Source organism: Panthera leo, chromosome C1 (genome assembly GCF_018350215.1).
Source record: "Panthera leo isolate Ple1 chromosome C1, P.leo_Ple1_pat1.1, whole genome shotgun sequence".
Classification (NCBI taxonomy): domain Eukaryota; kingdom Metazoa; phylum Chordata; class Mammalia; order Carnivora; family Felidae; genus Panthera; species Panthera leo.
In genome coordinates this window covers 182,692,884-182,720,671 of record NC_056686.1, presented here as the reverse complement: position 1 = coordinate 182,720,671, position 27,788 = coordinate 182,692,884, and the positions used below count along the sequence as shown (strand labels likewise).

The 27,788-nt window shown below is 38.7% G+C and overlaps 2 protein-coding genes and 1 non-coding gene across 6 annotated transcripts in view; 2 read left to right on the top strand and 1 right to left on the bottom strand.

The window, feature by feature from the left end:
* RFTN2 (raftlin family member 2) overlaps positions 1-6,708 on the top strand; it is a 136,218-nt gene extending 129,510 nt beyond the window's left edge. The window contains exon 11 of the mRNA XM_042949612.1: positions 6,566-6,708. Within this exon, the coding sequence (XP_042805546.1) occupies positions 6,566-6,575 (10 nt within the window). The 3' untranslated portion in view covers positions 6,576-6,708. The remainder of the gene's footprint in view (positions 1-6,565) is intronic.
* Positions 1-27,788, bottom strand: part of LOC122226452 (MOB-like protein phocein) — a 43,140-nt gene that overhangs the window by 12,437 nt on the left and 2,915 nt on the right. Inside the window, exons 1-3 of one of the 4 annotated variants that reach the window (XM_042949620.1) lie at positions 17,469-17,626; positions 12,057-12,119; positions 1,181-1,281 (exon numbers count right to left, since the gene is read on the bottom strand). In XM_042949620.1, coding sequence (XP_042805554.1) covers positions 1,181-1,281; positions 12,057-12,083 — 128 coding nt within the window. In that variant the 5' untranslated portion in view covers positions 12,084-12,119; positions 17,469-17,626. Of the gene's footprint in view, positions 1-1,180; positions 1,282-12,056; positions 12,120-15,227; positions 15,388-15,806; positions 15,927-17,468; positions 17,627-27,788 lie in introns of those variants that run through there. The other 3 variants (XM_042949618.1, XM_042949619.1, XM_042949621.1) reach the window with 3 other exon arrangements.
* On the top strand, positions 18,344-18,416 carry TRNAK-CUU. Its single transcript has one exon. It is a non-coding gene; the product is annotated as a tRNA-Lys (tRNA).

Sequence of the window (27,788 nt, the reverse complement as noted above, 5' to 3'; positions counted from 1 at the left end):
AGCAAGTGTCAGCATGGTGCTTGATTCAGGGCTCGTTCTCACAAACTGCAAGATCATGACCTGAGCCAAAATCAAGAGTTGAATGCTTAACCAACTAAGCCACCCAGGCACCCCTAGGATTAAGCTGCTTTTAAAGTTAATTCTTGTTAACTAGTCATTCACTAGTCTTCAATTTTCTCATTCAAAGGGCATCATCAAAAGTTCCCAAACTCCTTCAGAATTACAATTAATTTTTATTTACCACAGTTCACAGTAGTTAATAGGCAACTCATCAGACACCAAGCTTAGACTGGAATCTTGTGTTACTTTATAGTGAAATAAACTTTGTAGAGAAATAAAGTTTATCATGAGTGAAAAAATAGAAACAATGTATTTGTGGTTAAGGAATAATTTGTGTTTAAGAAAAACTATGTAGGGGCATCTGGATGGCTCAGGTGGTAAGAATGCTACCAACTTGATCTTGGGTTCATGGATTTAAGCCCTACACTGGGTATAGAGATTACTTAAAAAGGCCGGGGGCGGAGGGGGGCGGGGTGCCTGAGTGGCTCAGTTGGTTAAGCATACGACTTCAGCTCAGGTCATGATCTTATGGTTCGGGAGTTCGAGCCCCACATCAGGTTCCATGCTGACAGTGTGGAGCCTACTGGGGATTCTCTCTCTCCGCCCCCCCCCCCCCCCCCCCCCACAATCTCTCTCTCTCTCAAAAATAGTTTTTCATGGGCGCCTGGGTGGCTCAGTCAGTTAAGCATCTGACTTCGGCTCAGGTCATGATCTCACAGCTCGTGAGTTCGAGCCTCACGTCAGACTCTGCTGACAGCTCAGAGCCCGGAGCCTGCTTCGGATTCTGTCTCCCTTTCTCTTTTCCCCACCTCCTACTTGCACTCTGTCTCTGAAAAATAAATAAATGTTAAAAAAAATTTTTTTAAATAGTTTTTCCAAAAAAAAAAAAAAGAAAAATTGTGTAAAAAGATAATGCCCAAATCCATAAATTAGAAAAAAAAAATCAGTGAATAACAAAGTTAAAAACTTTATAATACCAAAAACACAAAAGCTTTAGAATTCAGCTTTTTAGTCTGCAATTACATAATGATTTTTATTTATGATTCATAATCATCAGCATTAAAGGTTATTTTTACTAACAGAAATACTACTACTATTTTGATATATTATAAAGACTTACCTTAAATGTTCATATTTCCATACACCTTCATCTTGGCCTTCAGGTGGTTCAAGAATTTTGTCAATATTGGAACAATCTGCTCTTATGTTCTGCTGAATATACTATAATAAAAAAAGTTCTCATAATTAATTAACATACTATAGTACATGGTAAATCTTAAAATATATTTAATTTTTGAGTCCATGATTGCTCCTATGTTTCAACTTTTTTAGGTTATACACATAACAGGAAATCAAGTAATTCAGAAGATAGGAGGTAACCCTTACCTTCTCCAACTCAACTCCTTTGGGGTAAGATATATCACATAAATGCAGATATGGTACTTACCAGGACTGGATGTGGGATCAAAAGTGAAACTATGATTTTCATAAGGACATAAAATGTAAACCATATAACTGTGGTACATAATGCATGATTCTATTAATATGCATTATCCAGAATAGCACATCTATGGAGACAAAAAATAGTCGTTCAGGACTGGAGAAAGAAGGGGAGACAGAGGAGAATGGAGATAACTGCTAATGTGAATGAGGTTTCTTTTGGTGGGGAGTGAAGATGTTCTAAAATTAAACTGTGGTGATAGTGTAGAACCCCGTGAATATACTAAAAACCATGAATGTATATTTTAAATGGGTGATTTTAGGGTATGTGGTATCCAATAAAGTGTTTAAAAAACAAAAAATGACTAGCAGAAAAGCTAAGTTAAAAAAAAGGCATGGACATTCATTTTTAAAATTAAATAAAAATTTCAGATCTTTTTAATGTTTCATGCAATCTATGATTTAAATAATCTAAAATTTGAACAGGCTAAATAAGACTAAGATACCTAATTACAGAAATAACTACGAGGCCTTGTTATGCCAATGTATTTTGCCTATTTTCAGGCAACCTTTCTTTGAAAATTACTCTGTCAAAAGCTTGCTCAAAAGATTTTAATGATTCTCTAATGCCTGTTTAAACTACTCTCCCTGGTTTTCTGACCCCATCTCAAGTTCCAAAGTTCTGCATGAAATTGATTCTCGCAAATAGACAGAACCAAATTCTTTACCTTTTCCACCGGCCACCTCAAATTCCATACAATTCTTTCCAAATTCCCTTTCCCCCCAACACACTCGTCTTTGCTTTTATTCAATAAATAGCATTTATTTATTTTTTAATATCTCCCTCAAAAAACAGAGACTCAGTTTTGTTTTAAATTTTAGTATTAGAACCTGGCACATAGGAGGTTTTTAACAAATTTTCACTGTCTTTTCCTAAACTACATTACTTGAAGTCAAGGATAAAGATACTACTTACCTGAAATGTTAAAACCATGGGGGATTAGGGATGAAAAAATTTACCAAAAATGGGGTGGAGACTGATTCTTTAGTATTCTCTGGTGATCCCCAAAAGAGTTTGGTAGTTAGGCACACAAAAATATATTCTATGCAATACAGCTGGCTCATAATGAATACTAAGTCTTTAACCACATGTTTATAACTGAATTTACTCAAAATTATTCAATTTTTTATAAGTAGAGGTACAAGTTGTCAATCTTCAGGGAATCTAGATTTTATTAATGATAATACATGTAAAACAATTAAGAAAACAGGGGCGCCTAGGGGGGTGACTGGGTGGCTCAGTCAGCTAAGTGTCCGACTTTGCTCAGGTCATGATCTCACAGCTTGTGAGTTCAAACCCTGCAACAGGCTGTGCTGACAGCTCAGAGCCTGGAGCCTGCTTCAGATTCTGTCTCTGTCTCTCTCTGCCCCTCCCCTACTCACCAGTGTTTCTCTCTAATATAAAGAAACATTTAAAAATTAAAAAAAAAAGAGAGAGAGAGAGAGAACAGGGGCGCCTGCGTGGTTCAGTCGGTTGAGTGTCCAGCTCTTGATTTTGGCTCAGATCATGATCTCGCGGTTTGTGGGTTCAGGCCCCATATGGGCTCTGTGCTGACACGGATCCTGCTTGTGAGTCTCTCTTCCCCCTCTCGCTCTCTGCCCCTCCCCCTTCCATGTCTGTGTACACGCTCTCCATTTCTCTCAAAAATAAATAAAACTTAATAAAAAAGAGAGAGAACAGAAGAAATCCTTAACTCTGAAAGAAAGCAAAAATGTGAGTCCTCCATACTTCTATGGAAAGAAAGACAGCTATCATCTAAAATGAGCTAAGAAAGGGGCACCTGGGTGGCTCAGTCGGTTAAGCATCTGACTTTGGCTCAGGTCATGATCTCACAGTTTGTGAGTTTGAGCCCCAAGTCGGGCTCTGTGCTGACAGCTCAGAGCCTGGAGCCTGCTTCACATTCTGTGTCTCCCTCTCTCTCTGCCTCTCCCCCAATCACACTCTGCCTCTCTCTCCTTCTAAAATAAATAAACATTAAAAAAAATTTTTTTAAATGAGCTAAGAAAAGTAAATGTCCTAGTAGCGGATGGGTGGCTCAGTCCGTTAAGTGTCTGACTCTTGATTTTGGCTCAGGTCATGATCTCACGGTTCAGGGGACTGAGCCCTGCATTATGCTCTATGCTGACAATGCAGAGCCTGCTTGGGATTCTCTCTCTCTCCCTCTCTCTGCCCCTTCCTCACTTGCACTTGCTCATGCACTCACTCTCTCTCTCTCTCTCTCTCAATAGAAATATTAAAAAAAAAAAAAAAAAAAGAAAATACCTGAGAATAAACCTAACCAAAGATGTAAAAGATCTCTATGCTGGAAACTACAGAAAGTTTATGAAGGAAATTGAAGAAGGTACAAAGAAATGGAAAAACATTCCATGCTCATGGATTGGAAGAATAAATATTGTTAAAAAGTCAATACTACCCAAAGAAATCTACATATTCAATGCAATCCCAATCAAAATTGCACCAGCATTCTTCTCATAGCTAGAACAAACAATCCTAAAATTTGTATGGAACCACAAAAGACCCCACATAGCCAAAGTAATATTGAAGAAAAAAACCAAAACGTGAGGCATCACAATCCCAGATTTTAGCCTCTACTACAAAGCTGTAATCATCAAAACAGTATGGTATTGGCACAAAAACAGACACATAAACCAATGGAATATAGACCCCAGAATTGGACCCACAAAAGTATGGCCAACTAATCTTTGACAAAGCAGGAAAGAGTATCCAGTGGAAAAAAAGACAGTCTCTTTAACAAATGGTGCTGGGAGAACTGGACAGCAACATGCAGAGGGATGAAATTAGACCACTTTCTTACACCATTCACAAAAATAAACTCAAAATGGATAAAGGACCTGAATGTGAGACAGGAAACTATCAAAACCCTAGAGGAGAAAGCAGGAAAAAACCTCTTTGACCTCAGCCACAGCAATTTCTTATTTGACACACCTCCAAAGGCAAGGGAATTAAAAGCAAAAATGAACTATTTGGACCTCATCAAGATCAAAAGCTTCTGCACTGCAAAGGAAAACAATCAACAAAACTAAAAGGCAACTGTCAGAATGGGAAAAGATATTTGCAAATGACATATCAGATAACGGGCTAGTATCCAAAATCTATAAAGAACTCACCAAACTCCACACCCGAAAAACAAATAATCCAGTGAAGAAATGGGCAGAAGACATGAATAGACACTTTTCCAAAGAAGACATCCAGATGGCCAACTGACACATGAAAAAATGCTCAATGTCACTCATCATCAGGGAAATACAAATCAAAACTACAATGAGATATCACCTCACACCAGTCAGAGTGGCTAAAATGAACAAATCAGGAGACCATAGATGTTGGTGAGGATGTGAAGAAACGGGAACCCTCTTACACTGCTGGTGGGAATGCAAACTGGTATAGCTGCTCTTGAAAACAGTGTGGAGCTTCCTCAAAAAATTAAAAATAGATCTCCCCTATGACCCAGCAATAGCACTGCTAGGAATTTACCCAAGGGATACAGGAATGCTGATGTATAGGGGCACATGTACCCCAATGTTTACAACAGCACTTTCAACAATAGCCAAATTATGGAAAGAGCCTAAATGTCCATCAACTGATAAATGGATAAAGAAGATGTGGTTTTTATATACAATGGAATACTACTTGGCAATGAGTAAGAATGAAATCTGGCCATTTGCAGCAACGTGGATGGAACTGGAGGATATTATGCTAAGTGAAATAAGCCAGGCAGAGAAAGACAGATACCATATGTTTTCACTCATATGTGGATCTTGAGAAACGTTAACAGAAGACCATGGGGGAGGGGGAGGGGAAAAAAAAAAGTTACAGAGAGGGAGGGAGGCAAACCATAAGAAACTCTTAAGGACTGAGAACAAACCAAGGGTAGATGGGGAGTGGGGGAGAGGGAAAAGTGGGTGATGGGCAGGGAGGAGGGCACTTGTTGGGATGAGCACTAGGTATTATATGGAAACCAATTTGACAATAAATTTAAAAAAAAAAGAGATTTAAAACCAAAAAATTAATTAATTAAATTAAAAAAAAAAAGAAAAAGAAATGTTCTAATGCTCCCTAAATATAATGTTTACCTTACAGAAATTTTTATATTGTTTCTGAGTTATTAGTACTATTAGCAATTTCTGTTCATTCTGAAAAATTATTTTTATCATTCTCAAAACCTCTGAAAACTAAAGATTTACAACTGTAATGTTTCTCTATCCTGTCCCTGTCACACATAATGTGGTATAAATCTAAATTTGGATTAATTTTTCAAGTGCATCACAAGATACACAAATATGAAATGGGGAAAAAAGGCAAGAATTGGCCCTATCATGAAAAGCTGTAATATTCTTAAGTACATTTTCAACATTATCTTTATGTTATTTAGTAATTCAGTTAAATGGAAAAGTAGTACCATAACTACACAAAACTTTTGTTGCTGAATTTTAACGCTGAGAGAGAGGTTTTGAAGCTGAGTAAATTATACAACTATGATTTAAGAAACTAGCTCTGTACTCTTTAAGAAATTCTACCAAAGAAAAATCCAGAAAACAACCTCACAAGAGTGTTCTTTATGCTTCCAAGAACTTTAAAATCCTAACTTACCACCATTTCTTGAAAAGAATTTTTTCAGGTAGCTTCTAAAGGTATTACCACTTCTACTTCATACTGTCATCTGATCAAGCTCACTAGCATTTCAGATGCTCTCAGTATATACTTACTTCCCAGGCCTTTCAAGTCTCCTCAGTACAGGAATATACTATACCATACTTCTGGACTAAGTTTAAAAAAAAAAAGGGGGGGGGGGACATAAAATTCTTCCTTCTGTTATGAAAAAGGCACAAACATATCCTTCCAGTGATTTATTCCTGTGGGCTGTAATTATTAAGAATTACAATGATCTAGTATGGTGTTTTACAGAAGATTTTTCCTAAAGCAGTTTTTAGAAATCATTTGGGAACAGTAAAATACCATTCAAAAGCATTTTATTGCTTCCAGTTCTAGGTAAGATGGAGTAAACACACATCAACTTTTCTCTCCCACCGTACACAATTATAAAATCTGGACAGAATGCATGGTATAGCAATTTGAGATCTTTGAAGAACAAATATCAAAAAGAAGAGCTGGAAAGAACACCAGATTCAAAGTATCACTGAACTTGCAGTGAAGTTGTGATGCTTCTTTTCCCCTCTGGTATCCCCTGGCCTAAACTCAATATAGGATGCAACCCAAAAAATGAGCTCTGTTGGTGCTAAAAGATCCAGGAGAAACTACATAGTTCTGGCTCAAGGAGTGGAAAATGGTACTCCTAAAAGCTCAAAAAGAATGAAAGAAAGCTGCTGGCTTTTTGCCCTCTGCTTTTTCTCCACTTTCACAGCCTATGCCTAAGACAATTCCACAATGGCAGCAAAAGCAGCTGGCAACAGAAAAATTCAAGAGACAAAATTCTCAGGAAGAGAAATTGTCCTCTCCATTTGGTGGTGGATCAAACTCTATTTCTTTTTCTCTCTTTGTCTTCCCACAACTGCAGCACAATTCTAGTAAGTGGTTTCTGGTTGGAAGATCAAAAAGGTGGGCCCCAGGGAACCAGAATGTATCAGAGAGATATTAAAGAGAGCAAAATTCAGAAATGTGACCCCATAAGGTGTTTATGAACTCCTGGGCTCAATCCTAGTCTGTGCATGCCCACATACATTGATCTGATCATAATTAGCATATGACAGACTTTGAGAAATGAACTAACAGATATACCTCCACCCAGGCTGACCACAGATTGGTACACACAGAACAGATTCAAGGAGGAGTACAAAGATTTGAAATCTGAACAAACACTGGAACTGGCAACCTGTATCTAACGAGGTCAGATACCTGCTAAAACAAAAATAACATTCTCCATGGGATTAAATAAGACCAAAGTCTCAACATAATATTCAAAATGTCCAGAATACAATCCAAAATTACTCGGTATACAAAGAATATGTGAAAATCTCAATTCAAGAAGATGAGTGAACTGGGGGAAGGGAGTAGTGGAAAGTTGTTATTGTTTAATGGACACAGAGTTTCAGCTGTTAAAGATAAAAAATTTCTGCAGATAGAGGCTATAATGATTCACAATAATGTGGATATATTTAATGCCACAGAGCTACACACTTAAAGGGCCCCTTTATAGTGTAAGCTATACACTTAAGCTGGCTCAATCGGTAGATCTCAGGGTCATGAATTCGAGCCCCATGCTGGGGGCAAAAATATAAATAAAATAAATAAATTTTTTAAAAAAGTACACTTAAAGATGGCAAAATGGTAAATATATTTACCACAATAGAGAAAAGCAGAGTGAACAACAAATAAAAACCTCAAAGAAATCCATGCTTAGACACATAATGAAGCTGCCAAAAACTAAAGATAAGCCAGTGAAAAAAGACACATGACCTACAAAATATTTTAAAAACTGCCACTTTCTCATCAGAAACCACAGACAGAAGGAACGGACACAACATGTTCAAAGTGCTGAAAGAAAGAACTATCAACCCAGAATTCTATATCTAACAAAAATACCCTTCAGGAATGAAGATAAAGACATTTTCAGATGAAAGAAAACAAAAGATAATTTCTAGCCAGCAGATCACTCTAAAAGAATTGCTAAAGGAAGTTCTTTAGACAGAAGGGGGAAAATATAACACCAGAAGAAAAGTTAGAATCAAGAAAAACAGAAATTATAAATATCTGGGTATAATTATAATAGGCCATTCTCCTCCTGAGTTCTTTGAAATATGTTTTGGCAGATGACAGCAAAAATATAACATTGACTAATGGGGTTTCCAATGTATATAAATGTAATATTGACAGGAAAAGCATAAAGGGATAATGGGATCCATAAGATGATAGTTTCTACATTATATATTTCAAATATATTATACAGAGGCACCTGGGTGGCTCAGTTGGTTGGGTGTCTGACTCGTGATCTTGTGGTCAAGGGACCAAGCCCTGCAGCAGACTCTGTGCTGAGCATGGAGCCTGCCTGGGATTCTCTCTCTCCCTCTCTCTCAAAATAAATAAACTTAAAAAAATATATTACATAAAGAGACAGACAAAATTAGAATTAAAATAGAACACTAAAAATGTTCAATCTGTAAAAAGGCAGAAAAGAGGAAACGAACAACAACAACAAAAAACCCAGAGGAAACAACCTAGATGGTAGACCTAAATGTAAACATATCTACCAGTGACTAAATTAATATTAAATGGCCTAAATACACCCATTAAAAGACACACACTCACACACACACACAAAAAAAAAGAAGAAAAGATAACCCAACTATACACCGTCTACAAGAAACTTACTTCAAATATAGGTAGATTAAAAGTAAAAGGATGGAAAAAGATATACCATACAAACATCAATCAAGAGGAAGCTGCAAGGAATGAAAGGTGGTTCAGTATTAATAAAAAAAACAGGGTGTCTGGCAGGCTCAGTTGGGAAGCATGTGGAACTCAACACTCCCCAATTTCAAAACTTACTACAAAGCTACAGTAATCAAAACAATGTAGTATTGGTATAAGGATAGACATACAGACCAATGGAACTGAATGAGCCCAAAGAAATAATCCTTACATATATAGTCACATAATTTTTGACAAGTGTGCCAAGACCATTCAATGAGGATAGCCATTTAAACCATTTTTAAGTGTACAGTTCAGTGGCATTAATTACATTCACAATGTTGTGCAACCAAAGAAAAGACCCAATGGCTTCAGTGGTGAATTTTACCAAACATTTCAAGAATACCAATCCTGGGATGCCTGGATGGCTCAGTCAGTTAAGTATCCAACTTCTGCTCAGGTCATGATCTCATGGTTCATGAGTTTGAGGCTCACATCGGGCTCTCTGCTGTCAGCAGAGCCTGCTTCAGATCCTCTGTCCCCCTCTCTCCCTGCCCCTCCCCTGCTTGCACTCTCTCCTTCTCTCTAAAAATAAAGATAGATTAAAAAATAATAACAAAAAAAAAATAAAGAACACCAATCCTCTTCAAACTCTTCTAAAAAAATCAAAGAGGAGGGAATACTTCCTAACTCATTCTATGATGTCAGCATTGCCTGACACCAAAGTCAAACAAAGACACGTGAGGAAAACTAGAAACCAATATCCCTCATGAATACTGACACAAAAAATCCTGGCAGGCCAAATTCAACAGCAAATTAAGAGAATTATAGATCATTATCAAGGGGGATTTATTTCTAGAATGCAAGGATGGTTCAAGATACAAAAACTGATATATATGCCTCATTAACAAAATGAAGGGGGAAAAATCACATGTTCATCTGAATTGGTATATTTGACAAAATTCAACACCTTTTTAGGTCAAAAACAGTCAACAAACTACAAACAGAAGGAAACCAGTAACATAATAACTCAACATAATCAAGGTCACGTATGAAAAACCCACAGTGCACCTCATACTCAATGTGAAAGACTGAAAGCTTTCCTCTTAAGATCAAGAACAAGATGACTACTTTTGCCACTTCTATTCAAAGGAGTATTAGCAGTTTTGGCCAGAGCAATTAGGTAAGAAAAAGAAATAAAAGGCAACCAGATTAGAAAAGAAGAAGTCAAATTGTTTACAGATGACATGTTCTCAATATGTACCTAAAGATTACACGCACACACAAAAAGTTCCAACTAATAAATTCAACAAAGTAGCAGCACACAACCTCTACTTTTAAAGGGAGATGGCTCAGGTCATGATCTCACAGTTCAAGCCCCACACTGGGTTCCATGCTGACAGTGCAGAGCCTGCTTGGGATTCTCTCTCTCACTCTCTTACCCCTCCCTGGCTCACTCTTTCTGTCTCTCAAAAATAAATAATAAACTTAAAAAAAATTTTTTAAGGGAGAAATATCCACACACTTTTCCTGTAATTTTTCCCAATTTCCAGGCATAGAACTCTAGGTTTATATTTCTGTGTCTTCCACAAGGCCTGTCTCATTGCCCAATAAATATCTGCTGATTGAACAATACATTCTTTACAGGCGATGAACAAATAAAGCCATTCATTCATGAATACTCTTCCATTTCCTGTGCTAAATATTATACTGAGTCCATTCAAAAGGTTTTTAGTATTTCTGTTAATATCATGAATTGGTTTTTATGCTCAAAGAATTCAACTGTATTCCTGTTTGATTTCCCAGAATCTTCAAATAACACAATAAATCCAAACAGCTTCTACTTCTATTATCTCACTATCAAGATAAAGCCAAGCCTCTCTTTATTACATATTTTTCCTTTAAATATGTTAGTTAACCAGGGCCCCTGGGTGGCTCAGTTGGTTAAGCATCTGACTCTTCACTTATACTTGACTCTTGACTTCGGCTCAGGTCAGGATTTCACTTTGAGTTGTGAGTTTGAGCTTTACATCAGGCTCTGTGCTGACAGTGTGGAGCCTGCTTGGGATTCTCTCTCTACCCCCGTCTCTGCCCCTCCCTTGCTGGCACACGTGCTCTCTCCCAAAATAAATAAATAAACTTAAGAAAAAATGTTAGTTAACCAATGCCAAATCCAACTTACTAGTCCAACTGGTTAGTTAACCAATTCCTAGTCCAATTTTACTCATCTTTTTGTTAACCTCTTAAAGCAACTTTTAATAATTGGCTATAGCAAGTATTTCTTTCCTAGATTCTAGATTTTACTCATTTTGGAAGAACTATTACATTTTTTTAAAACCCAATGTAGGGTGATTCTCAATAAGAACGTTTAAGAGTCCCCTGAGGGGCTTTTCAACCCACACAAGTTACAGAAGTCCATCTCCTTGATAATCACTGCCTTAGTGAACTACTTAATAGTGGCAATAACCTAAAAGGAGGCATCTTAGCCCTCAAATGTATTAGAGAGCACAAACATTAAGAGCTAATGGCAACTAAAATTTAAATGTAAATTTAGGGGCGCCTGGGTGGCTCAGTCTGTTAGGCATCCAACTTGTGATTCTGGCTCAGGTCGTGATCTCACAGTAGGGCTCTACACTGACAGCATCAAGCCTGCTTGGGGTTCTCGTTCTCTCTCTCTCCCCCCTACCCCACCTCTCTGCCCCTCTCCTACTTGCACTTATATTCTCTCTCAAAATAAACTTCAAAATAATTTTTAAAAATGTAAGTTTAGATACATGTTCTCAAGTTTCAGTAACCACGTATGCTCTTTCTTCCTACTTAATCATGTTATTCTAATTTAGCATTCAATTAACTTTGAATTAAATTCACTCTAAAGTAAAATTTGGTACCCTAATTTGGCACATATTAATAGATATTAAAATGTACTTAAGCTTCAGTATAGCTTACTATGCCATCTTAAAACAAAATGAAAGACTGATAAAAGTTTTAAATAGGCATCCTGTTATTTCCATGGATTCTGACTTATGCTAAAAGACATAGGAATATTTAACTACTCCAAGGGAGGCAAAATGCTCAGGTTACTGGAGTTGCAAAAAACTATTGTTATTACCTGCTGAACAGCTAGCGTACTGTCCATTTCATCAAAGGATTCATCAGGCCAATTATAGAAATCCTATAAAAAAAAAAATTCATGGTTAAAGCACATACAAAGTTACAAAGAGGCAACATTATTTTCATTAACTTTAATTCTCAATAAAGTCATACTGGAGAAGAAAGCTCTCATACTATAAACAACATGGTTATTAGTGAGTAAGTCAAAGGAACTTTAAAATGAACACCAAGATTTTATTTAACTGAACTACAAGTTAAAATTTTCAACCATAAATCCCTAAACTTTTCATGGATTACCTGAGGAGATAAATCTATCACTTTTTTGTTTATGGTGGTTAAATATCTCTCAAAAAGTTAAGTTGAAAAAAAATCTCCAAGCACTGATTCAGTTTTTACCTAAAGAGAATAGTTTGTGACGGTGGTGGCAGTGGTGGTGGTGCTAGTAGTAGTTATTGTCCACAAGTACTATTTTAGACAGACATTATAAATTATTATTCCAATTCCAAACGGTGTTTTAAATTTCTAAATCAAAATATGAGCTCTGCTAAAAAGTAGTCAACCAGTCTCCATTAAGGGCAATTGGTACTTTTGTGGATCACCTTATACCAGTTCTGAAATTCTCTATAAATAGTCCAGTTCACAGACATTCCCCTAAGTATTTAAGAATCTTCCCATCTGACTGATTTTTTTCAGCAAAGTCTACCTATGTATCCTTAGCAGGCAGCACAACATATAGTAGTTGCTTGATAAATGTCTCTGGGGTAAAACTGAGGGAAACAGGAGTAATGAACCAGTGATCTATAACCCTGTATCAATCAACATGGGTAAGTCTCCAAACACTTTAAGCAAAAGCTGGAGCAAATGACAAATTCAGTGTACGATACCACATGAATAAAAATTTAAGAAAGTGCAAAGCATACTTCTGGAGACAATGCATACATAGTAAAAGTATGCAGCAAAGCAATGATAATCACTATCATTTGGTTGGAAGAAGTGAGTAGAAGACAGAAGAGTGTGATAAAGAGGGATTTATCTATATTAGTAACGTCTTAGTTATGAGAGTAGATGATAGGTATACCTTAAGTGTCTTAAACTTTTCACATTTTTTTATAGTTGCCCTATATGAATGAAAATGAACTAACTTACTTTAATATGTCAGGAGGGGCACCTGGGTAGCTCAGTCAATTATGCATTCCACTCTTGATTTGGGGCCAGGTCATGACCCCATGGTTCCTGAAATTGAGCCCTTTGCTGAGCTCTGCACTCACAGCTCGGAACCTGCTTGGGATTCTCTCTCTTCCTCTGTCTCTCTCTCTGCCCCTCCTCTGCTTGAGTTCACTTGCTCTTTCTCTCATATTATTTAATGTTATTTAATATGCTCTCATGTTATTTAATAGGTAGATCAAGAAATAAAAATAACTTTCTAGAAATTGTTCCACGGTGTTTTTTTCCTAGATAGCATGTAGTTTTTTAAAATTCTTTCTATGCAATTTATACTGAAAATGTTTTCCATCAATATGCTTTGACTATTCTTCCCTTTAAAAAAATTAAGGTAGTTTGTAAAATATTTTGTTTTAAAAATATTAAAACACACATATAGGAATATACAGAAAAGATATAAAAGTGTTAGCTGGTAACCAAATGTTTTGTCTCATCATAACTGTCAAACACTGTTAAACACTTACAAAAGGAACCAAAAATTGGCTTAATGAACATTCTCATGCATTTCATGAAATAAACATTTACTGAAAACCAACTATGTGCCTATATCCCAATCTAACCAATTAAAAAAAAAAAAAAAAAACTAGGAAAAAAATAAGTAGAAAGACACCTCACCTACTCTATTATAGTTCTAAATAAATAATTTAGAATAGATCTATTCCACTGAAGGAAATCAATGTGACAGATAAGAAATAGGAAAGAATGCTGCTTAAGCAGTCTTCTTTTTTTAATCCTTACCTTTTCTGTGATATTTTATTTAACAACCTTGATCTATGACAATGTGGGGAAAAAAGCAAAGGAGAATTCTTGTATGTTACTTACTCATAACATAGGAAAGATGTTACAATATTAACTTAAAATATATTCTTTCTAACCTTTCAAAATTAAGAACTGAGTAAATAAAAATGGATGGCGCTTCTCAGAATATGAGAACACGAGTCCACCTCAATATAAAAATATAAAAGCTGATCACTTAAGAGAAGAATCAGAAACAGTGTTCCTACAGAATATGAGGTAAAAGTTTCTGAGACAAAGAGCATTTATAAAGAAAGTCTGGAAAAAGTAAAAAGCAACCATATATAATATTGGGGTGCTGGGTGGCTCAGTCGGTTAAGCATCTGGCTTCAGCTCAGGTCATGATCTCACAGTTCATGAGTTTGAACCCCAAGTCAGGCTCTGTGCTGACAGCTGACAGCCTGGAGCCCACTGGATTCTGTGTCTCCCTCTCTCTGCTCCTCTCCCCCTCCCCTCTTTTATGCGCTCGCTCACTCTCTCTCTCAAAAATAAACACTAAAAAAATAATTAAAGAAACCATATACAATATGTAAATTCCCAGTGATATGTCCACAAAACTGCCAAAAGTAACTGACAGCTAAATGTGACTCTATAGTAAGACTTTTAAACTAAACTCTCCAAAATTCAGTACTAAAAGCAACTTGATGAATAAACAAGGTCACCAATGAGCCAGAGACTATGTAACCTTGAGCAAATGCAGTCAATTCTCTGGGCTTCAGTTTCCCTGTCTGAAACATGGATCTGGTAAGTGTCTGGATATAAAAGATACTTTGAAAGGACTTCTTTTCCAAAATTCTGTGCAGTATATTAAAATATTTTCTCTGGCATATGGTCAGAGCTCCATGTTTTTTTCCAGTTTGTTTTCCCCACTTATATCACTTTTTCTTTAAAATTACATTTTAACACATCTCTTCTGATTTTAGAGCACCTGTTCAACAGCTGGTGGATTAAGCACATCAAATCTAAATGTCTATGTGAATATTTTCTTAGAATGTGAGGCATCCGCCTTTTGAAAATCCCCCAGAACCAATACCTAAATGAACACAAACTCACCCCAGATACTGCCTACTAAAAGTTGATAAAACTATTACCAGTTTATTCCCAAACTATGCCTCACATGTAATAACAAGGAATGACATCTAACAAGAGCAACCTGATGATGAAACTTGTTGGGCCAGAGAAAAGCTGCAGCGAGAAATGGTCAAAGGCAAACCGCAGGAGGATAATCGCCACCAGGATCCGGCTAGACAAGCTGGCAGGCAGAAGCCGGGCAGGCACGTCACAAGCCAGGTAGGAACCGGAAGCCAGAACAAGGTTGGCTGTTTACACCCCCCCCCCCCCCCCCGCCGTGGCGGCACCGACCCTCCCAAAACCCCAGGGTCTCCACCTGGCCGGCCGCGCCCCTCGGACGATAGTCAGAATTCAGGGGAGAGACGAGAACGAGTAGTCGCTGCCGACGGGCTCGCACACCGGGGTCCCGGCGGTCACCGCCCGAGGCTCGCACCCAGCCCCTCTGGCCCACCCTCAAGTCAGGGCTCCGCAGGCCTCGCGAGCGTCCGCCGCCTCAGCCAGACCCAGGGGTTGCGGCTCCGGAAGAGCAGGCCGGGCACGGGTGCCCCCTGCCCGCCAGCTTACCGCCCCGGCCCAATCTTCTTTCGGGGGCGGCCAGCTTCCAGGTGCGGCGCGGCTCGCCACCGAGAGTCCCCACGCAGAAAAGGTGCAGAGATGGTACCTGCGCCTTGGTGCCCGGCCTGTTCCGCCTCAGCACTGCCGTCCCCTCCGCCATGACCATAGTGCCAAAGTCTAGGCGGCTGGAGTCGGTACCCGGATGTAAGGGAAGGCTGCCTGCGCCGGGGCGGGCGGGGGGAGTCGGGGGGCGGGACGGGGTGGAGCGGAGCTCTAGGTCCGGGCGCCAGGGAGGGGCGGCAACTGAAGGATCAGCCGTGGCCCGCGCGGAGCAGGGCGGGAGGACGGAAAAGAGTACCGGAAAGGAACAGCTGGCGGAGGGAGGGACACAAGAGAAGGAACAGCCGACGACTCACCAGTCGCGGCGTGGAGGAAGGGACAAACATGGCAGCGAGGACGAGGACTGGCTTTGGGAAAGTCCGCAGGCCCCCACCGAAGCCCGCTTCGGAGTGAGCAAGAGCGTAACACATTGCTGCATCTCCCTGGGTTTAGGTTAGTTACACTCAACGGATAGAGCTTGCACAACGGTGACCGTTTCAGTAAACCTTTGTCCTAGCAGATACCCAGAGAAGCATAATTGTGTCCCGAAATCCTCATAGACAAGCGAAGTGGAAAAACAGGCCAGCAGTCGGAAAATTCCACAGACCCCCGCATGAAACCGACCCAATCTGAAATAAGACTAGGGCTTAGATTGTCAAATGGTATTTCCGCCATCCTCTGACTTCAAAGCCAAGGACCTTTTCAATGACAAATTTGTGTAGATAAAAGACTGAGACACTAATTATCTGAAAATGGACATCTGGTACACAAAATTAACTCGTAGTTTTTGCAAGTCAGAAGCAGGAGGAGGAAATGATGCCCTTTGACAGATGGTGGGAGTTGTACATCTTTACAGGATTCTAAATTTCCTTTGTTGCAAGTTTTAAGTGTTCTCTTACGTTATGAAATCATGGCAGTTTTGGCAAACTTTTGTTTCCTGTTTAGAAACGTTAAATCTTTGATCTGGGTTGAGGGGGGCCATAGGATACCAGATAGAAAGCCAGCTCAAAGGGTGAAAACTGCATATGCTAGGGTGATTTTCAAGAGAATAAAACATCAGATATCCCATCAAATACACTTAAAAGTGTATCAGGAATGCTGAGAGGAGAACTATGTCACAGCCTCCAAAAATGGAAGAGTGTAAGAGAGGTTGGTTAAGTTGAGTAGGAGCAAAGCTGAGTAATTAGCAGTGACTTGAACTTGGCTCAAAGGGGCCTGAGAGTAGGAAGTTGGTTTGTCTTTAAGATTCATTCATTTTGAAAGATGTATAGACTGGTAACTTTTCCAGAACAAGGAACGTAATTCCATCACTACTTCCTAGGATATCAAAAGATTTATTCATTCAACAAATATTTATTAAGCCCCACGATGTGTTCAGCACTGAGGTACAAGTATGAAAAGGCCCAGTCTTTAACCATGAATTGCTTAGAGTGTAGCAGTGGAGAAAGACGTGCAATCACCAGTTCTCTTACTAAATACAGTGAGAATCTTGGACAAGTGGCACCCAAATTGTTGCCTCCCAAATAAAGACATGGGGTGGATCTGGGGAGAGCAGAGTGCTAGGTAGGACTATAAATCTTTAAACAACTCTACCTCACTTACTCCAAGGATTAAAGTTAAAATTTCCCAGATTGTGTGGTTATGTCCCTGAATTGTAAATAACAGTTACCTACAATTGAAGGGGCTCATCGTAATGTTCTCTTAAGTCCAGATTTGTTATATTGTTTCAGCTCATCTGAAAAAAACAAGAGAAAAAGTGAATAAGTAGAATTAAATTCAGGAACAGAATAGGCTTTCATCTCTGAAAAATCCAGTAAAGTTGCATTATGATGTCAACTCTGGCCTTGTTTACAGGAAGAACCTTGTTCTTTAGGTTTGAAATGTTTCTAGCTCATAACCTTCACATTTATTTCTTCATCACTCTGCAGATTATGACCTCCAAACAAAACCACATATCTAAACAGTGTTGTTTTGGTGGGTGGGGGAAGGGAGGGAAGAAGAAGAAAAGAGAGCATGATCAGTAATAGCAATAACATGTAATACTGGGTTACTTGAATATTTCAGTTAAAGGAGGAATAGTCTTTTGTTTTTTTATTTTTTTTTTAACATTTATTTATTTTTGAGAGAGAGACAGTGTGAGCAGGGGAGGGGCAGAGAGAGAGGGAGACACAGAATCTGAACCAGACTCCAGGCTCTGAGCAGTCTGTACAGAGCCTGACCTGGGGCTTGAACTAATGAACCGGGAGATCATGACCTGAGCTGAAGTCAGATGCTTAACCAACTGAACAAACCAGGTGCCCCAGGAACAATCTTTTTTAAGATAAAATGGAAAAGATGGGGCTGGGATTCAGAAAATCGAGATTCTCTTGCCTGTTGACTATAAGACTTTGAACTATCAAATAAGAATCTAGGGTAAGTGGCACCCAAACTGTTTCTTCCCTAAGAGAGACATTTCCTTATTTGTACTGAAAATAGTACACAGCAGTTCTTTCTCTCTACCTCATAGATGATGAAAGCAAGTATAAAAGTAAATATTCATGGAGCACCTGGCTGGCTCAGTTGGTAGAGCATGTGACCCTTGATCTCAAGGTTGTGAGTTCAAACCCCACGTTGGGTGTAGAGATGACTTAAAAATACAATCTTAAAAAAAATAGTAAATATTCCTTGACTTTTATTAAAGTTTTAAAAGAAAATATTTTAGAAATCCAAAGTATCATGAGCAATTTCAAAAATATCTAACCTGTATGAAATTCTCTTGAGCAAATGCTGAGAAACATGAATAAGATGTATAAGCTACTTTCCTCAAAGAGCTTAAAAATGAATGGGGAAAGGTGATATGTAGATTACTACAAAGCAAAATGTCTGAAGTCTGTTGCTTGCTGACCATTCTTCTTCACACATGTTCTTTGCAAAACATAGTTTGATCTTGCTCAGTATCCATCTCTTCCCATATGACTAGAGAAAGGTAAACCCACCTCTAGCTGACATTTAAGTCCCTATTGGCCTAAGCCAATGTTTAGTTAAAGGGTAAGCATCTGACTCAATTTTAGCCTTAAGAGATATAAAAGGATATCTGATGGAGGACTTTGGGGAAAGGTTTCTTCTTGAGGAGATACCAAAAGAGATGGTTGAGATGGTCCCTTTTTTTCTTCCCATGAATATTGCCAAGTTTAGGACTGCACCTACCACGTTGACTTGAAGGAAGCCAGCCTAAGAGCAAAGCTGACACACTGAATGATGCATGAAGTAGTCAAAATGTACCCTAAAGCATGGGTATTAAAGCATGCAGATTTCATTCCAGGCCAAGCAAAGATGAAGCAGCAGAGAAACATGGGGTTATATGTTCATAGTTGAACAAATTAGTGCCTACATATGGTCTTATACATTTTTCTTTCTTTTTTTATGTTTATTTTTGGAAAGAGAGAGACAGAGTGCGAGCAGAGGAAGGGCAGAGAGAGGGATATACAGAATCGGAAGCAGGCTCCAGGCTCTGAGCTGTCGGCACAGAGCCCACTGCAGGGCTTGAACTCACAAACTGTGAGATCGTGACCTGAGCCGAAGTTGGATGCTTAACCGACTGAGCCACCCAGGCACCTCTATAAATTTTTCAATGTATTAAAAACAGTTCAAACTTAGACACTTTGACTACAGATGAATAAGATATCAAACTCCTATGGCACTTCACTTTTCTCTCTAGAATTCTAGGATATTTGATCAAATTGGCGATTGTGGTAGCCAGCTGCCAAGATAGCCCCCCAATGATTATTAAATCCCTTATGTACGCTTTTAATAGGTAAACTTTATTTTTATTTTTTCAAGTTTGTTGATTTATTTTGAAAGAGACAGCTCACAAGTGGGGAGGGACAGAGAGAGGGAGAGAATCGCAAGCTGGCTCCACTCTCAGTGTGGAGCCTGATGTGGGGCTCGATCCCACGACCATGAGATCATGACCTGAACAAAATCAAGTCTGTTGCTTAACCAACTGAGCCTCCCAGGCACCCCAAACTTTATTTATTTTGAGAGACAGAGCCAGTGCAAGTGGGAGAGGGGGTGAGAGAGGGAGAGAGAGAATCCCAAGCAGGCTCCGCAATGTCAGCCCAGACCCCAATGTGGGGCTCGAACCCGTGAACTGTGAGATCATGACCTGAGCTGAAATTAGGAGTGGGACACTTAACCAACTGAGCCACCCGGGCACCCCTGTACACTTTTTGTTGTTTATTTTTTTTAATAATCTCTATATCCAATGTGTAACTCTTAACTCATGACCCTGAGATCAAGAGTTACATGCTCTCCCAATGGAGCCAGCCAGGTGCCTCCCTGGTATGTACATTTTTGTGTGGATCTCTTTCATACTAAATTGGGCTGGCCTGTATAATAAGATACTGTGAAAATGATGTGTGACTTCTGATGTTAGTTCATAAAAGACATTGTGGCTTCTGCTTTGCTCTCTTAACTCACCTGCCCAGTGTGAGAAAGCTGCCATGTGTGAAGCAGTTAAGTAGCCTTATGAAGGGTCCTGGTGCAGAACTGAGGTTCCCACCAAAATCAGGCATCAACTTGCTAGAGTGAACCAACCATCTTGGAAGAATAGCCTCGAGGCCCAGACAAGTCTTTGGATGATGGCAGAGATACCCCCCACCAACTAGGGCCACCCAAATAAGATGCTCCCAAATTTCTGACCTATGAATACTATGTGAGATGTTTATTGTTGTATTAAGCCAGTAAATTTGTGATGATTTGTTATGCAGCAATAGGTAATTAACACAGTAATCCCTAAACTTTGAGGAAGAGAAAATATGATCAGAAGAGACCAGTCACAACAGACTATTATCCTTTCCTCTTTTCAATAGGTCACCTAATGTCTTTCATGTATTTAGCAGCACTTCCTACCTTTATTTTCTCAATGACACTAATCTCTAATATTTGCAGGGGCACCTGGCTGGCTCAGTTGGTAGAGCATGTGACTCTGGATCTCAGAGTTGTGAATTTAAGCCCCACGTTAAGGGTAGAGTTTACTTTATTTATTTATTATTTCTTAATGTTTATTTCCTTTTGAGAGAGAGAGAGCAGGGAAGGGGCAGAGAGAGAGGGAGACATAGAATCTGAAGCAGGCTCCAGGCTCCAAGTTGTCAGGACAGATTCCAATACAGGGCCCGAACCCACAAACCATGAGATCATGAACTAAGCTGAAGTTGGACGCTCAGCCTACTGAGCCACCCAGGTGCCCCGAGTTTACTTCAAAAATAAATAAATAGGAATGCCTGGGTGGCTCAGTTGGTTAAGCATCCAACTCTTTTTTTTCAGCTGAGGCCATGATCTCATGGGTTTGAGCCCTGCATGCGGCTCTGTGCTGACAGCATGAAGCCTTCTTGGGATTCTCTCCCTCTCTCTCTCTCTCTCTGCCCCTTCCCTGTTTGTGCACACGTGCGTAGGTGTTCTCTGTCTCTCAAAATAAATAAACTTAAGAAAAAAAATAAAAAATAAAATGAAATTATGCTATTAATTTAGTTGTTTATTTCTCCCTCCTGAATTGTATTCATTCCTGTATCTCCAGTAGTGCCTGGAACTTGTTCAACAAAATGAACAACTTAAAAGGAACAAACTGGCCTTTTTGAACTGACACTCAAGTCAGATAAGTAACCCATTGATGCTTTTTCCAAATCAAGTCTCTAGGCTAAATGATACGGAAAGACCATTTTGCAAGACTTGGGATAAATTTTAACATGTCTTAAAGAACTAGGCTTAATCTGTAAATTACGTTTTATAATAGGAAAATCTCCAGATTAAGCTAACATTGAAATTAAAACAAAAACTATAAAAGCACCTATGGAAGAACATGTAAGTATTGGAGAAGACTTTTCAGTTTGACATAATACCCAGAAGCCATGAATTCAGCAATACCAAAATGACTTCCTGCAAGTTCAAAAAACAATAACAAAATCAAAGCCAAAATTATAAAGAACCAATTTCACTAATAAATAAACATATCACACAAACCATAAAAGACCAGTCATCCATTAGAATGATGGGCAGAAGATATTAACAGTCAGTAGGCACTGTCAGTTAATAGTAAAGAAAATAAAGATGGCTGTCAAACACAAGATGCTCATCCTCATTCATAATGATAAAAGTAAAATTTTAAGAATGGCAAAATAAAACCTTTATAACATCCTGTATTATTGAGAGTGGGAAGAAATCAGTCTCATACATTGCTGTTAGGCTGTTAATTGATAGAACTTCTATGAAGGGCAACTTGGAGACATGCGTGTGTATACACATATATGATCAAAATCCACATACCCTTTGACATCGCAATTACATGTCTAGGAATTTGTCTTAAAAATATACTTGTTCACATGTGCAAAATAATATATGCAAAAATTTTATTCAGTGCAGAAGTGTTTCTAATAGCATAAGACTAGAATTTAAATACCCATCAGTGGAGGGGCACCTGGGTGGTTCAGTCAATTAAGCACCTGACTCTTGATTTCAGCTCAGGTCATGATCTCTTGATTCATGGGTTCGAACCCTGTGTCAGGCTCTGTGATGACAGCACAGAGCTTGGGATTATGTCCCTTCTCTCACAAAAATAAACAATAAATAAATATTCATCAGTGGAGAATGCTTAAATTATGGCTCATCCATATAATAGAACATTATATGGCTATAATGAGAATTTTAAGAAGCTCCTTATGTACTTTATAGATTAATTCCAATTTGTTAATACAAAAAAGGTGCCAAATGGTATATATGGAATGTTATTTCTTGGAAAAAAAAAAAGATATTTCACATACATGACATGTATGTATGCATGTCCTTGCATGCATACACACACACACACACACACACACACACACACACAGTGTATACATAAAATATCCCTCAAAATATAAATCGTAACACTAGGTACCTCTAAGGATGGAACTGTGTGGCTGGGGGACAGGGAAGGGAAGGATATTTTTCACTGTGTATCTTTTCAGTGCATATCCTTTTGAATTTTTAACTACATGAATGTTATCTACTTTTAAATAATGTAAGAAAAAAAAAGTAAGAGGCCTGACTCAAAATGTTAAGGGATGTCTGGTGCCCTCCTTTTACAATTAATTCTTAAACTAAGAGGAGCTATGTGATTTGTCACATGTCACATAACTAGTATGTAAGCAACACAGGATCAGAGCTTAGATTTGATTAGGCTTTCTCTTTAAAGTTGCTTAATGGCAAAAGAAACCATGTAAACACTCTCCACATAAATAAATCAAAACATTAAAAACAAAAATTTTTTTTTTTAAATGGGGCACCTGGGTGGCTCAGTTGGTTAAGCGACTGACTTCAGCTCAGGTCATGATCTTAGGGTTCATGAGTTTGAGCCCCGCAAAGGGCTCTGTGCTGACAGCTCAGAGCCTGGAGCTTGCTTCCAATTCTGTGTCTCCCTCTCTCTCTGCACCTCCCCCACTCGCTTGCTCTCTCTCAAAGATAAACATTAAAAAAAAAAAATCTTTTTTAATCAGAAGTTCAAAACTCTATTTTGTTGTGGGTGCAGAGAAAACAGCAATTAACTTGCTGGAAGAGACATGATTTGGTGTCACTCTGGAGAGCAATCTGGCAGTCCTTATCAAGAAGGTTAAAAGTGTTCATAACCAGTTTGTGCATTGTTGAAAGAGTACAGAGAAGACTTGTCTTATCAAATATCAAACTTGAATACAAAAGTTTGTTTATATTTATATTGAATACAATGTGGTAGAATAGAGAAATCAATGGGACAATCCTATAAAACCCAGGAATAGACTTAAAGATTTAATGTATAATAAAGATGTTACCTCAAACTTCAAGGTGGGGAGTGGTGGTGGGTAAAAACAAATAATAAAGCTGAGACAAGCTAAACATTACTTACAAAATAAAAGTCAGATACATAGACCCTACAGTAAATAAATTATGGATTAATTAAATGTTCAAAAGAAAAAACTACAAGAATGAGATTTGAGTAGCTACAAAAACCTGCACATCAAATTAGGACAAATATAACAAGTTAGTACCTCCAATATATAAAACCTTATGATCCATGTTGGTTGGTAGTAATGCAAAATGGTGCAGCCATTATGCAAAACAGTATAGAAGTTCCTCAAAAAATTAACAATAGAGGGATGCCTGGGTGTCTCAGTCTGTTAAGCTGACTCTCAATTTGGGCTTAGGTCATGATCTCACAATTCATGAGTTCAACTGGGCTCTGCACAGACAGTGCGGAGCATGCTTGGAATTCTCTCTCAAAATGAATAAGCTTAAAAAAAAAAGTTGCAGAGGTGGGTCCTGGGTGGGTCAGTCGGCTAAGCATCCAACTCGTGATCTTAGCTCAGGTCATGGTCTCATGGTTTGTGAGATCGAGCCCCATGTTGGCCTCTGTGCTGACAGCATGAAGCTTGCTTGGGATTCTCTCTCCCTCTTCCTCTGTCCCTCCCCTGCTGGTACCCCTACCCTTCAAAAGAAATAAATAAGCTTTAAAAAAAATAGAGGGGCACCTGGCTGGCTCAGTCAGTAGAACATGTGACTCTTTTTTCCCCTTTTTTTAATGTTTATTTTTGAGAGAGAGAGAGAGCAAGTGGGGAAGGGGCAGAGAGAGGGAGACACAGAATCTGTAACAGGCTCCAGGCTCTGAGCTGTCAGCACAGAGCACGATGTGGGGCTTGAACTCACGAACCATGAGATTATGACCTGAGTTTAAGTTGGATGCTTAACCGACTGAGCCACCCAGGCACCCCAAGGAACATGTGACTGTTGATCTTGGAGTTGTGAGTTGGAGCCCCGTGTTGGGTGTAGAGATTACTTAAAAAAAAAAAAAAGTCTTTAAAAACAAATACTGTAGTCCTATCTAGCAATCCCACTTCTGTGTATTTGTCCAAAAGAATTGAAATCAGAATCTCTAAGAGATGGTAGCACTTCCATAATTGCAGCACGATTCACAAGAGCTAAGATGTGGAAAAAACCTAAATGTTCATCCACTAGAAGAATGGATAAATATGGCATATAGATACAATGGGATACTATTCAGCTTTAAACAAGGAAATACTGCAATGTGACATGACTAAACCTTGAGGACATTGTAAGTGAAATATTCAAACACACGACAAATACTACATGATTCCATTTATGACTTATCTAAAATAGTCACTCATAGAAGCAGAGTAGAATGGTGGTTGCCAAGAACTAGGGAGAGGAGGGAAATGGGGAACTGCTAATCAAGACATAATGATCCAGATAAGCAAGATGAAAAAGTCCTAGAGATGTGCTGTACAACCCTATGCCTATAATTAAAAATACTGTATTGTAAGTTAAAAATCTGTTAAGGTAAATCTCATGTTGTGTTCTTACATAAATAGAACAATAAAATAGAAATGAAATCTTATAATCCCAACTTTTTAAATAAAAATCTTTGTAAAACATACGTTTTCTACCTAATAGGAGGGAAAACAATCTTATTGGTAATGCTCATACAACACAATAGCTCCCTGGGAATTTTGTTATCAATTTCCCAAATTTTTTGTGGAGAATAGTTTAAGCCATGCTTTTAAGTCAAACAAATCTGAGTTCAATCCCAAGCTATGACTTAAAATTGGTGTCACCTGGGGCGCCTGGGTGGCTCAGCTGGTTAAGTGGCTGACTTCAGCTCAGGTCATGATCTAACGGTTCATGAGTTCAAGTCCTGCATTGGGCTCTGTGCTGACAGCTCAGAGCCCGGAGCCTGCTTCAGATTCTGTGTCTCCCTCTCACTCTGCCCCTCCCCTGCTCACACTGTCTCTTTCTCTCTAAAATAAATAAACATTAAAATTTTTTTTAAAAAATGGTGTCAACCTGAGCAAGTTATTCTTTCACCTATGAGGAGAGGAGTATCTGCCTCACAGGGCTGCTAGGATTACATGCAGTTAAACCAGATTATGTTAAATGCCTAGAACAGTGCCTGGCAAATGCTCAAGAATAGCATTATCACAAAAATTCCCGTTGGAATTTTACCTACTTTAATTCTTTCTTCACTATTTTTGTTGATCAAAGGGTAAATGACAACATATTATTGTGAAACACAGTTCCCCACCCTCAACACCATTATTTTCACCCCAAATTTCTCATGCCAAAATCCTTTTCCCTATTAATTTCCAATATAATCTCACAACCTAAAATTATTTTTTTTAAAGCAATTCTGCTAGAGAAGCATTATGGGACTACTTCCAGGATACAAAAAAATTCCCCCATCCTTCTAAATTAGGTTATAAACGGAGCCCTGAAATTTTTTTAAAAAATATTTTTTTGAGAGAGTGCGAGTGGGGGAAGGGGCAAAGAGAGAGGGAGACACAGAATCCGAAGCAGGCTCCCGGCTCTGTCAGCAGAGAGCCCGAGAGCCCGATGTGGGGCTTTTGAACTCAAGGACGGTGAGATCATGACCCGAGGCGAAGTCAGACACCAACTGACTGAGCCACCCAGGAGCCCCTATGGAGCCCTGAAATTTTAAATACACCAGGTAATTCTAAGAATGAACCAAGGTTTGGAAATTATCGCCTTGGGATCTCAAAACTCATTTGCTTGGGTGTTCAAAAAACAGAATTGGGAAATGGTAAAGCCATGGCCTCTGGACTGGATTCCTAACTCTACTATTTACCAGCCAGGTAGCCTTGAACAAGTTTCCTCATCTCCTCTGAGTCAGTTTGGTCATTGGTAAAACCAGGACATCTGTGCTCAACAAGGTTTTAAGAGCAAAGCACATTATCTAGCTGTGCCTAGGGCACAGTAGGACACTGATGACCCACTCCGATACTGTAAATAGAGCTTTTAATCATAATTTTTATCTTAGTATGACAAAAATTAAGCCTTAGTGTACCAATGACACATTAATGTAAATATTCACATACTTGCCCGATGAGGACATGACCAAAAGTTGACACCATTATTCCCTGCCATTTACAATTTCAGTTAGCTTTCAATTCCACAAGACAAATATAGGGCATATCTTTAAACCATGATCACTGGGATGCCAGGGTGGCTCAGTCGGTTGAGCGTTCGGCTTTGGCTCAGGTCATGATCTCAAAGCTCATGAGTTCAAGCCCCGCTTCGGGCTCTGTGCTGACAGTTCAGAGCCTGGAGCCTGCTTCTACTTCTGTGTCTCCCTCTCTCTGCCCCCTAACCCACTCGCATTGTCTGTCTCTCTCAAAATTAAAAAAAAAAAAAAAAAATCAGACTGATCTAGAAAATAAATTTGACCACCAAGAACAGCTGGTCTGAGAGGTAAAGTTTAGGAGTTGGTAATCAAGTTTGGGGTAGGACTGTTTGGGTTCCAATCTTAACCTTCCCTAGCTGCTATTACTAAAAAAAAAAAAAAAAAAAAAGTCAAGCTATTTGTTCAGCTGTTTCCTATTTGTTAAATTCAACAAATTATATACTAAATACCAGTAATTAGCACTCAAGTACCACCCAACCCTGATACCACAGTGGTTTATCAAGCAGAATTTAAATAATGTATATCAAGTGCTTAGTTATCTGACAAAAACAGCCACAGGTGAAGTTCTGGTCAGCAGCATCTGGAGATGGACTGATTATGTCCAAATCCTGGCTTTGCCACTTCCTACGGAGCATGCTTGGTTATTACTTAACCTGTGTGCGTGCGCCTTACCTTCCTCAAGATGCAGGACAGTACCTAGCTCACAGCATTGTTGGAAGATTACACCAACTGATACACACCAAGTACCCACAACAGTAGCCAGTACCCAGAAAAATGCTCCTGAGGCCTTGGCTATAAACACTATCACACAGCACCTGATGCATAAAAGGCACTCCACCAATGGTAGCCATAAAACCTTGCCATGGACTTTTTTCAAAGCAAATAATAGTACAAAGTTTTAAAAACTGGAAATGTTCACTAAGTTTCTCTAAATACTTCAGAAACAAGACATTTAAACACTAGATTCTATAAATGATAAAGTATACTTTAATAAAAGCTTGTTATATATGA